The sequence below is a fragment of the Hyperoodon ampullatus genome (assembly GCF_949752795.1).
Source record: "Hyperoodon ampullatus genome assembly, chromosome: 15".
NCBI lineage: Eukaryota > Metazoa > Chordata > Mammalia > Artiodactyla > Ziphiidae > Hyperoodon > Hyperoodon ampullatus.
The window spans coordinates 6002098-6015652 of record NC_136928.1 but is presented as its reverse complement, the minus strand read 5'-3'; the positions used below and the strand labels follow the sequence as shown (position 1 = coordinate 6015652).

General features: G+C 36.9%; 1 protein-coding gene across 4 annotated transcripts in view; it reads right to left on the bottom strand.

Moving 5' to 3' along the window:
- Positions 1-13555, bottom strand: part of CTNNA2 (catenin alpha 2) — a gene marked incomplete at both ends in the record, with an annotated part of 1045594 nt that overhangs the window by 72102 nt on the left and 959937 nt on the right. For all 4 annotated transcript variants that reach the window (XM_079721197.1, XM_079721198.1, XM_079721199.1 and 1 more), the window contains one exon: positions 7907-8058. In XM_079721197.1, the coding sequence (XP_079577323.1) occupies positions 7907-8058 (152 nt within the window). The remainder of the gene's footprint in view (positions 1-7906; positions 8059-13555) is intronic.

The window sequence follows — 13555 nt, the reverse complement described above, 5'->3', positions numbered from 1 at the left end:
CACTTTTCTAAGTGCTTTATATACACTAACTCACACAGTTTTCTTGACAGTCCTATGATGTAGACACTATCTTCTCCATTTTACACATAAGGAAACTGAGATGTGAGAGGATATACCTTGTTCAGAGTCTTCTAGGGCAGGCAGTTTGACTCATGTACTCGAAACTACCATGCCATATTAATTCTAAGAGGATAAACACAAGCAAAGACGGTGCAGGAAGGGAAAAGAGTGCATTAGTGTGACATTCTCTGCTCAATTGTCTTTAGCCAGAAAGCTGATGGTCACCCACAACCTGCCTCTTGGCACATAGGAGCACCACCTCCCAGGGCTCTGTCTTTCAAAAGGAAGGAACAGATCACAGGCAGCACTAATGATGCCGTTGTTCATTCCCCATCTAAAAGGGCATATTTTAATTAATTTTGCTGGTTTCTTTGGCTACCTCAGTGTAATTAACCAGGTGTGGTTATTGATGAAGTCTTGAGATTGGTCAGACAGGCATAAAATGGGGTCCTTGGTGCCAATATCATATTATGCTTAGTAATTTTCCAAGCTTTAGCATATCCCTCTTGTTTTCCTTCTCTCTCACATCAACCTTATTAATATTTACTCAGCCATCTACAGATGTTCAATATTCTTTCATAGGAATATTAAAAGAAAGAGGTTTTGTTCCTATGCTTTATTAACTCAGGCATGGGTGGGGTGGGTAAACCCTGGTTCACATAACTGGTGGCGTTTTCATTGTGGACAGAGACAAGAATCTCTGTTCATTTCTCACTCTTCTGGAATGTGTCAAGGAACAGTTACAGCAAGTTGGTAAATTCTGCTGACAGATGAGATGACAAGATTGTAGACACTTTTCACCATGAGTTTTTGAAAAGGACAGAGAAAAATAAAATGGAAAACCTCACTCAACAGAAAAAAGGAGAAAATGACAGTACCTATAGTACTGTGTCCAAACATTGCAGTGATTTGCAAATTCAGTAGATGAGTCAATGGCAAATGTAACCTGGCAGCATAAGGCTCATAATGATGAGCTTGTACTCAAGTGGCTACAGCTCAGGAACCAAAATACAATTTAAAAATGGCATTATTTCTTTTTTTTTTTTATTATGTATAACTGATTCACTTTGTTGTATACCTGAAACCAACACAACATTGTAAATCAACTATACTCCCATAAAAATTTTAAAAACAATAAAAAAAAATAAAAAAATAAAATAACCTGGCTATGGGCCCAGGGGACCTGAATATTTGGGGCCTAACTCTGCTGCTGATAGGCTGCGTGTCTTTCATAAGCTACTTAGAGCTTTTCTACCTCCTCACTCATAAAATGGAGATAACTGCTACTTGTCCTGCCTGCCTCACAGGATTCTAGGATCAAATATGTATGAACATGCCTGGTAAACAATAAAAGTAAAGTAAAGTAATAAGTGATAGTGATCATTATTATGCTTAATAATAAAATATACACCTAGTAACAATAGCTACAATCATCGTCATCATCATAGCAATCATTTTTTACTAACCACTATGGGCCAGGCATTCAGCTAAAGGATTTAATCTTATGATGACCTAATGAAATAAATTTAATCCCCATTTTATAGATGTACAAACAGGTTCAGAGTTGTTAGGTAAATTTTCCGAGGCACCACACCTAGCAAGTCGAGGGTTCCAGAGCTTTTAACCATCACAAATACCACCTGACAAATGGATGAGATTAAAATATTTTCTTGTGCCTAAACCATGAAGCAAACCCATCCAAGCCACCCATATACATAGTTCTGTGCGTGTGAAGTTTCCTAATTTCCTGTAAATGTATCTCCTATCTATGCTGTTTTTTTTTAACTTATTCATTTTGAGTGTTAATTTCTGACTAGTCAAGGACCTCCACAAATTAAAGGAGACATGGAAAAATATTGATGGCCTGCAAATGGGCCAGAGATAATTAGACTTGTATCATTAGATAGTGTCATAGGGTAAAAGGAATATAAAAAATATGCAATTCACTGGACTGGAGGCTGGAGAGTGAAGGTCAAACCTCTCAGTTCTGTCCTTAGGTGCTCTCAGGGAAGGCCTTTTTATAAAAATAAAGAACCACTTTGATCTACCCTTGGTTCCATGGTTCTACTAATAAAGTATTTGGCGTGTAAAACATCTCCCTTTTAAGAGTCTATCCTATTAATTTGTGCATATTACAGAAGCCCAAGTATATCATGTGACTTTTCCAGGGTCACACCACATGTCAGCTGCAATACAAGATCAATCTACCTGCCTCAGTTTCCCAATCAAATGCTCAATCTTCTCTACAACAGCTTCTGTAAAGAAGCAAAATGAGAAACAGCTGAAGAATTTACAGTCATTTCACCAGGACATGTGAAAAATGTAGTAAGTACAATTTAAATGAACAGCTCAAATGTAAATGAGTTTCACTGAGAGCAGAAAGATGACACAATTTGGCAACTGCAACAGGAGAGTTTGGGGGATGCATGAAGAAGGATTTCCCAACAGATCTCTAATCACTGGAATGGATTGGAAGTTAGAAAGTAGAATTAAAGATTTCCTAAAGGCAATATAGGACAAAATCTCCCTCATCAGGACTGATTGGCCACTGGCATCTCTATTCTGTATTACTCAGGAGGCTACCTGACTTAGCTCCTTTTTTCTGCCTTTACCCCACACTTTCTATTCTCACCAGTATAACCAGGATGTTCCACTTTAGATCTAACTCAAATCATGTTATTGTCCTGCTCAGAAAAGTTCAATGGCTCCCATCTCTCATTCAATGGGGTTCTTAGGCCACAGGTGCCATTCTTTCTGCCTGGAACACACTTCCCCTAATACTCTTTTTATTTTATTTTATTTTATTTTTTTTGTGGTACGCGGGCCTCTCACTGTTGTGGCCTCTCCCATTGCGGAGCACAGGCTCTGGATGCGCAGGCTCAGCGGCCATGACTCACAGGCCCAGCCGCTCCGCGGCATGTGGGATCTTCCCGGACCGGGGCACGAACCCGTGTCCCCTGCATCGGCAGGCCTACTCTCAACCACTGCGCCACCAGGGAAGCCCCCTAATACTCTTATGGCTTGTTTCCTCCTCCTTCTCCAAGTATCTTTCCAAATGTCACCCAGTGGCCACCCATCATAAAACCCACACCCATCCTGTGCTCTATCTCCTTTATACTGCCTTGGTTTTCACATTAACTAGTACGTTATATCTACTTGTTTGTTCTCTGTCTCCCACCAAAGGAATATAAATTCTTTGAGGATTGGAAGCTTTGTTATTTTGTTCACCTCTGTATTCAGGGCACTTCCAACATTAGGACCTCTAGTAAGAATTCAACAAATGAATTAAGTCACTAAATGAATGAATGACTAAGATCCAATTACCAATAATTAAAAAAAAACATACTAAATTATTTTTAATTGAGTTAAGAAAACAAAACTAGGGATGTTATGGGACCATGTTGATAACAGCAATCTGTAATAGGTAAATCAGTTTTGTCACATAAGTTGTTTCTAAAGTCTCTTCAATACTTTATTTTCTAGCTACGACAAATATTCTGACTTCAATTTTTGCAATTTTGATAATATTGCTGACTAATTTAACAAATTCTATCTCATTAATTGATTGTATGAAGATAAATTTCATCCAGAAGGTTGACAAAGGGAAATATTTCTTAGGAACCTACTAAGGCCAGGACTATACTAGTGCTTTATAGCTGCAGTAATATTTGTCCCTATTTACAGATAAGGAAACTGAGGCATAGAGAAGGAAAATAGCATGTCAACCACCCCAAAATAGTTAAGCCATAGGTTCCCAAACTTTATTGCTTCAAGCATTGTCTCAGTAATTTTTTCATGGTGTCTCTAGGCTAAAAAACAAAAGAAAACTAATGGCTCTGCTTCTTAAGCAGTTAGATCTAAAAATGGATTAAGTTGATTGGCCCTAAAAATTTAGTGCCTGTTGCATACTGCATTACTTCTCAAACCTTGGAATACAGTTGAACATCCATTGAGCTTGCTTTTTTATCACAGCAACCACCAGAAACCCTGCATCACAAATACATGATAGGATCAATATATGATCAAAAGGAATGTACCAACCTAATGTTTAAACTGTGACCCACCTTCAGCTACTATGTCACACAGTATCTGAGAGATGTTTATGTGTTTCCCTTGACATTTTAAATTATCTTGCAGTGCTCCAGGGCATCTTCATGCCCATTTTGGGAGGTGTGAAGTTAAGCTATAGAATCTTATCTGAACCCTGTCCTAAGCCCTATTGTTTCTCTTCCCTGCTTTCAAAAGTTTCATATGCAACTAAATTAATGGGTTCCAATTACAAAAGTTCAATGTACAGATATCATTTTATGTCGTGGTCATTCTATGAGAAGCAACTACTGTTTTGTTGAATACAGATATTCTGACACCAAAATATTACCATCTTCTATGCTACTTTAATTTCCAATATTAAATGTTTAACTCCTTGTGTCTTAAATATACACTTGCTCCTCCTTATTTGAAGATTCTTTATTTGTGAATTTGGCTATTCACCAAAGTTTCTCATAATTCCTAAATCAATACTTTTGTAGTTATTCACAAGTGTGTGTGTGCAATGTGGCAAAAACTTTGAGTCACCCAAAGTGCAAATTTCCAGCTGAGGTCAAACAGCAGAATGTTCTGCTTTCTTATTTCAGCTCTTGTACTGTAAACAGTATCCTTTTTGCAGTCTATTTAGTGCCACATCTTTGCACCTTTGTGCTTTTTGGTATTTCTCTGCTTAAAATGGCTTTTCAGTGTATGTGCTGAGGTTCTGTTTAGCATTCCTAAGTGCAAAAAGGTTGTGATGTACCTTCCAGAGAAAATTCATTGGTTAGATAAGCTTCCTTCAGACGTGAGTTATAGTGTGGTTGGCCATGAGTTCAATGTTCATGTATCAACAATATATATTAAATAAAGTGTCTTTAAACAAAAACATAAAACAATCTAATATATTGATCAGTTGATGAAATTGTGACCAGAGCCTCACAGGAACCTAACCCTGAATTCCCCCTAGAAGCAGTGTTTCAGTATTCTTTAATTCAGGGTTCACTGAATGTAACTACTGCAATTAATGAGAATCAAATATATGCTGGTGTGCCAGAGTTGTCTATCCATTTTTTAAACTACCATATTAGGGTAATGAGAAAACTCCTATGTAGCTGATAGATCACCAAGTCAAGCCTTGGCCAGAAGCAAACAAAAAACTGTTTTATGGAACAGAGGCAGAGTTGACCTACTCCCAAAGAGAAGCAGGAACCTGAAAGGTGAGGTTGGAATACAGAAAGGACAAGCTTTGTATGCTTCAGAGGGTTGCCTGGAGCTGGCCTGGAGTGCCTACATACTAACATCACCATTAAATATGTATTGATTGCTGAGAGGCAAGGTGATGGAGAATTTGACCTTTCAAGGTCCTTTCTGCATTTATATTTGGGAAAAAAATCTTATTTTTACAAAGCATAATCAATAATTTGAGAGGAAGGAGGCATGGCCAGGTTTGCTGAGAAAGAGCTCTACTTGTCTTACTGTCTTTCTTCCTGACGTAGTGTAATGATTTTTTTTAAGCAGACTTAACTATCATACACAGAAAGCAAACCAAGAATTTAAGTACAAAATGAAGCTATTCCGGTGTTGAATGGAGAATAATTTTTAAAATAACAATTTGTACATACTGTACATTTCTCCCTTCCTAAGTTTTAAGTGGTGTGAAATCCATCTGATCAAATCACTTAAAATGTCAAGATGGAGGAATGACACTTCATGTAACAAAGATATGGCATTTTTATCTAAAAGTATGGTTTATTACAGCTCATGAATGAATAAATGAATGATGGCTATAAACTTCCTCAGCCTCCCAGATGAATGGTTGTCACAAAAATGTGATGGCTAACAAAGCAGAAAAATGGCAAAAGAGGGAATATGTCTTGAGAATTATAGTGGAATTTAGTGCCAAATGCTTTGAAAACATAACTCTCATGGTCTATTACTTTATTTCACAAGTTAGTATATAATGGGAAAAATGATATAATTTGTTACAGGCTTAAAACGCTGACTATCCTTCCTTTACTTCTCCACCAGTTCTCATACCTTTTCTCTCTGTCACTTTCCCATCTGCATAGTTATCTCTTTTTCTTTCCCCCAAAACACACAGTATTAAGCACTGTGCCAGACAATGCAACACAGTGAAAGGAAAATAAAAAAATACAGTCTTTGCATTCCAAACGTTCAGTCTAAAGAAGGTAATAGACATTAAAAGAAATAGTGTAACAATTATGATCACAAGCAGAAAGAGTTATAGGTAGCTAAAAAATACGGTTGGTATTTTTGAGGGAGAAAATTTAGGGAAAGAAGATTTGAGCCAGGTCTTGAAAGATGGTAAGAGTTTGACAGATCTAAAATATGGGAAGATAGAAGAACAGGAAATATATTTGACCGTCGCCAAAGTCCAAAGTTGAACTCCACATTGTTACATATAACTAGTATTGTCAGATACAACTTATGCAATGTGTAGGCGTGTATTATAGAGAGAAAACAATAAATCACAGATATGTCTTCAAGTATTGAGGGACCACATGCAGAAAATAAATTGATTGTTACTGTTTTGCAGTGTTTAAGGGGATGTTGGTTTAGATGCCCAGTGATCACCCTGAGAGAAAGTGTTTCAAGATGCACTCAGCAGTTAACTCATGGTTTCACTGAGCAGCCTCAGAGACAGCTGTGGAGGCTGAGGATGGAGATACAGTCTAGGGCTGCCTCATCCAAAATGGTGTCCACACTCTACATGGAGCTATTAAACACTTAAAATGTGGTCAGTGCCACATGTTGAAAAGCTAGTTTTGGATACCTTTGAGTAAATAAAATATGTCATTAAAATTAGTTCATCTGTTTCTTTTTGCTTTATTGACACATCTACTAAGAAATTAAAAATTACAAATGTGCCTCACATTATATTTCCATTGGACAGTAGGTTTTTAAGATTAGCACCACAGACGCATCTTCTCTGCCTCAATCCTAATACCCACAAATATATTTGTGTCATCAATTATGCTTTTGAATATGTATTTAAGTTTACTAAGAAAGAGTTCTGTGGCTAAGAAAAGTGTTTGAAACCTACTGTGCCAAATTGTTGATAAGGCAAGGAGAAAAAATAGTCTCAACTCATGATGGAATATTGTGCAGCAGTTAAATGGGATGAGGTAAGCTATGTGTCTTCATAGAGATAGAATTAGATGAACAAAGCAAGTTGCAAATAACACTTATATGAGTTTTAAAATCTGCTGTATTATGTTTTCTAGTGTGTGTCTATATATAATTACTTAGACAATGGTTTGGAAGGCTCACACCTACCTGACCTCAAAAGACTGAGGATGAGAATATAGTAGGGTAAGTGGTAGGGGAGGTGTGCTGAAAGATTATTTAGCCTTATTTATAATGTCTTAATTATTTGTTACAAGAAGAAGGTAGCTCTGTATCACTTTATTGTCATTATCAATATAATTATTATTATCATTATCACTAATACTACTAAGCTGGGTGATCTTCATTTCTTTCCATTGCACAGCTTTCTGATTCTAATGGGAAATAGTGTTAGCAATGGGGAATGGAAGGGGCACCCCTAAGTTGGTATCAAATTTAGGCAAAAATGTGTGTAAGAAGTAGGCAGGACATCACCCTTCAGGATATTCAGTGCTGATCAAGGCTTTTTGGGATCACTCATCCCTTTATAAGTAAAAAGTCCCTGTTGTCTGACTAAATGAGGAGCTAAACAGCTTACCAAGTTAAACTAAATAATTAAAAAAACAAAGAGTAAATTCTTTGCGGCCCCTACTAGAAGTTCCATTCAGCTCCGAGCTACAGAGACCTCACATACCCTGATCATCAGCACAGCCTTTCTGATGTCCCGAACGCCATCATATACCAGGCGAGAAGCATCGATGAACTCGTTCTCTTCAAATGGTTGAGGGACGTTGGCACTCAGGGCTTCAATGGCAACCTCCACTTGTTCAGCAAAGCGTGGCATCACTGTGGTAAACAATGTGAAAAGCAGTGGATTAGACAATCTTTCTTTCATGCTCCCTTGTTTCAGCCCTTAGGGAAGATGGCAGGCTCTGTGTATCCCAACATTTCAATGAATCTGGGTGCCAGCCTGTCCATTTGGGAGTGGATCCAATTTAGTGATCTTTGTGCCTTTCAGCAAGGAAAGCAAACCATTACTCCTTGAATGGTGATGGTATGCAACAGAGCAAGTTTTTGAAACCTGCTTAAGGTAGGGTGGAATAGTGTATGTGAGTCCAGGTTTCATGTTATCCTGAGTTGAGTTCCAATTCTGCTAGTTCCTAGCTGTGAAACCTTGGCCACATTTTCTTAACCCTTCTAAATCTGCTTCTTTTTATATAAAATATGATAGTAAGATCCTACCTTGGGGTTCAATGTGATAATGCATACAAATGCACTGGATGACATCTGGCCTTTTTAAAGCCTCAATAAATATGGACCTAACATTAGATGCTAAAGTCATAGCTGGTTGAATAGCAGACTTTAATCTATGTTGTTTCATAGTAAAATGTAAATGAAATGATCCAATCCATGCCACTTCTGTCTGGAACGCAGGTATTGAGACACTGGACGTGGGGAGATGGCTGTGGAGGGAGGCTTGTGAAAAGACTGTGTAAGAGGTGAGATGGAACACCCAGAATATTCCATCAGAAAGGCTATGAAAAGAGACCAATGGACTCAAGGATAATTTAATTTTGTTCCATTTTCCCAGAACTTTGTTGGTGTGCAAGAGGATACATATGAACATTTTAAAATGTGGGCACCTCTTTCCTTAAATAAGGACAACTACATACACACTGGAAGTTTGTGGAAAGTAAACTTAGTGGCTACTTAAAAAATGCTGCTGATTCACTGATTCTTGAAAATTATAATTCAATTTTTTCAGCTGTTATCTTGTAACAATAAATTCATATGGCAAAGGAAAGCCGAAAGCAAAATTCTTTTTATGTACAAGGACAATAAAATAGAAACGTCATTCATCTATTTCCATTTCTGAATTTTCAGGCCTGATTCATCATTATACTCATTTTCAAAGCCTGTGGATACTTTAACATCCATTCTAATCCCTAGTGGGAAAAACTCTGCTAAATTACTTTACTCTCTAGGGTCAGAGTATTCAAGATAAAACATTCCTTAAAAAATGTATTTCTACTAGGAAAAGTCAAATGTTATTTTTTTTAAAAAGGAGGTTGAGAGGAAAACAGAGTAACCACTCTTTCAACAGAAATTATCAAAACCAAAGCATGGCAAGGGGTGAATTTCCTTCTGTGAGTTAATTGCTATGAATGGTTCTCTATACTACTTGAATTTTTCATTTGGGCATTTAAACTGCTCTTATATGAAAGGAATTTGGAAGATATTGAGAATATTGCTGTAAATATGAATCAAACAAAAATATATTTCTAAAACCCACCACATTAAACTAAGACCATTTCAGCTATACACTTGTGGTGGGAATAAACTGTTTTATATTTCTAAATAATCTAGATAATTGAAACTGATCTCCTTAAGCATGAAAATATTTTGTATGTGTCATTTTCACATGAGTATCTTTCTTAAGTGAAATTACAAATTCCTTTCCTTTCCTAAACTCAAAATTCTAAATAATATTAATTCCATTTGATATCTAAGCTGCCATAATGACCATCAACAATTTTACAGATGTATATGATAGTATCTGTAGCACTTAGCTGCACAAATTTCTGTCCCTTTTTTATAACTGATAAATGACTGGTACTCCTCCATGTATGTAAGATAAATACTCTTACAAATCAATAAGGAAAAAATAGAAAAATAGACAAAAGTTTAGAAAAAGCAATTCATGAAAAGGAAATCCCATATTATTGATAAATACATAAGATGCTTGGCTTCACTAATGAGTGGAAAAATTACAATGTAAATAATGAGTTAGTTCTTACCTGTTGGAGGATGAGCAAAAAATTAAAACTTTAAATGTCCATCTTATTGAGCATGTGGAAAAAAGGGAACCCTTCTACTATAGATGGGATGAAAAATGGGAACATATCATTTTGGTAAATGCATTGTCAAAATCTAGTAAAATGATGCTTTCCAGAGCCAGTCAGTGAGTTGTGAAATTAGCTAGGGCATAGCCAAATGCTGACTTCTGAGGAGATACTGATTAGGAGACTGAGTACACTGGGGGCACAGGAATGTCTGTGTCTCTAGAGTTACAGTTGTTTTTTGTTAGGTTGAATGTTCCAAGAGTTAATAAATACAAGAGTTGCATTAAACCTGAGGATAATAACTGCTTTAAGGGAGCTCTTTCAACTGACTCTAACCCAGACCTATTCTGAGTCTTCTAACTCAGGGGGGAACCACTGTGATCTGTGCACCCCAGGTTCATAGACTATATACATGGAGGGGACAAAATGAACTTAAGGATGTAAATCAGCAAATAGCCAGTATATTAAATCGAGTAAGTCCTGAGGTCTAAGTGTTTACTGGGAACAGAAAGCTAATAAGATATGTCATTTGTGAGAAAATTTAAAATGCACAAGAATACTGTGCATAATTTAAACATATACTCATTTTTATTACACATGTTCTGAAAAGATGTATGTAACCTTAAGTTATAGTGGTTACCTTTGAGAGCAGAAGGAGAGGCATGGAATTAGGTAGAGGGCTTAAGGAGGCCTCAGGTGTATCTTATATTTGAAATGAATAATAATGTGAATCAGATATTGCCAAATAATATTTGTTATACCTTGGGGTACAAGCTGAGTGTCAGTTACATGAGCCTCTGTTCCTTTTGTATTTTTGAATAGTTTCCAAATTCAAATTTTAAAAGATATCAACATAATACCCTGAAGGCTTTATTTCTCCTTATAGAATAAGGCTCTGAAAAAATAAAGTTCTAGCTCATGGCCCAAACATAATAGAATCCAATTTGATTCATAGTATTAAGTGAGGAAGACCCTCAGAAATGTTGATTGTGATCAAATGCTTAATATTCCACTAAGGTCCACCAGCTGGAAAGTTGAGTCAAGTAGTCCCTATCCACTAGACCCTCCCGGTGAAAACCTTTGATGAAGTCCAAAAGGGAAAGTGGGGTTGTGTTGCTTTGTTTTATTTGTTCAAGGTCACCCTGAGGAAGAGCTGGGGAAGAGGAAATTGTAGGAATTGACATGCTCTCTTTCTCCACTCTGCACTGATTCTCTCAAGGGAGAGAGAAGAAAGCTAAACTCTAAAGGGACCATTCTCATAAGTGATGCTCTGGGGCCCAAAACATACCCAGTACTGCTCTGAAACCCCAAGTTTGGCAGAGGGCATTCTGTTTGCTCCAGCATGGAATACAGAATCTCTCTTGGGAGATTTAGGAGGTGCAGTTTTTGAAAGAACAACAGTATTGTGGATGTGGCATTGTCAGAAGAGGCAGAAAGAAGAGATTGGAAGAGAAAATACCATCAATTTTCCAAGGAGGAATAATGGTAGAGGAAGTGGTGTGGAATCCTTGCTTTTCAAATAGGGACTCAAAGGGCAGTTTAGCATTAATATTCCAATGACCTTATTTTACTCCTCAAGCTGATAAAACATAGAACTTGAACACATTCCATTTGATATTTATTTATTGTAACTGACAAGACATCCATTTCTCTTACCACAAGTCAGTATTTTTCTGGGTCTGACTCCTAAGAAAATTTTCTTCCATGTTCTGTTCCTAAGTGCATTCAGTACTTATTTATTTAGGGCTTGGTCAACTGCTAAAACTCTAACCAACATACCTTTGCTCTCCACATTCGTGCTCTCTTTCCTGTTTTAGTTTTATCCTCTCTGGTTTTTAAAGTGATAAGACAGAATAACAAAAGTTTATAGAACAATGATCCATTCTGACAGAACCTAAGATGTTAGTTTAATTATGAATTCTTCCAACACTTTAATAGGGTTTGAAAAATGAAATACCCTCAAAGTAATACTGAGATAGAAACAGTCTCAAAGTACTTCAAATATGATGCTGATTCTACCTCCCACTAATTGGGACAAAACACAGCATTGCCTTTGTGATTCACACATTGTATATTAACAGAATTTCTGATATAGGATTATATAAATAGAAGCTTCCTTCTACTTTATGAATTACATCTAAAAATGTAGATACCACTTTACTGTTATTTATCAGAAATCCTGGATTGTTCTTAATAGCTTATGTCCTGAAGGGGTGATCAAAGTTGGAAATAAACTTTAAAATTCTCACTGTACTTTTGTATGCAGAGTGCACACTAGGCCACAGAATGATGATATTCCAGGAGTAATGAAATCAGAGTTAAGTATGCATATAAAAATCAAGGTCACCTGTTCTAGTGTTGATCAAGATCTTAAAACAGAGGTGAGGAAGATCTGCACTGAATCCTCCTGAGAGACTTCAGAGGTGAAATTTTAGAGCACAGGGTGAGTCAGTAAAATGAACAAAACATTGTGCTAAAGATGCAAATAGGACTGCTGACAACCATAAGAACCGAATCCAAGGTTAAATAGAGGCAGTAGAAATGACTAGCCAACCAACTCCATTGCCTCTAAGTAACCACCTAAAAGGTCCAGGCCCTGCTGTAAATGTTCCAATGACTTCTTTTAATATAGAGAGGATTATAAAATCTCTTTATCAAGATATAAACACAAACATCTGACACCTGACTATAATGCCTATCTGTCTCTGTCTCCCCACTTATTCCTACATATATTCAAATGTTCCAATTAGACTGAATTACTTCTATGTCTTCAAATATGACAGAGACACACCATGTCATACTGTGTCCATGATCAATTTATTCTCTCCTACTAAAATGTACTTCTTTCTTTGCCCCTGGTGAATACCTCCTCAATCTTCAACAACCAGTTTAGAATTGACTGCCATTGTGAAGCCTTCCTTAATCCCAAGACACTCCAAAGTTGGCCATTCTCTACAATTTTATAGCATCCTAATTATGCCTGCACTATTATAGTACTTAGTACACTGTATGAGGATTGTTTGCCATTTCTGTATGTCAGCTGCTTCCCACAGGAGTCACTTTTAGGCAGAGATCATCTCTTCTTCATTCATTGCATCTTAAGCCCTTATTATCCTCCTGGCACAGCTATATCCAGCTGGGAGAAGGATGGGAAGTGAAAGAATGGGATGTAAGAAGGAAATAATTTTTCACCAAGTATTTCAGGGACAAAATGAGCAGTATCACATTCAACATACTAAGTCGTTTTCTTTCTGCCCATCATTTCATATTAGTTCAGTAATTGTATTAAAGAGTTTCATGAGTCATTAACCAAGTTATTAGTGGGCATTCTAGGTTTGGTCTCGAGAGACCTTTCAAAAACCTGAGCTCAGAATCCTTTCAGGACCACTTGAGTAGAAGCTTCACCACTGAGCATGGAGAAAGATTTATTATTGTATACTTGACTAGTTGACCAAAGCCAAACTAGCATATCTGCATGCATAGGGGTCATCCAATGGTGG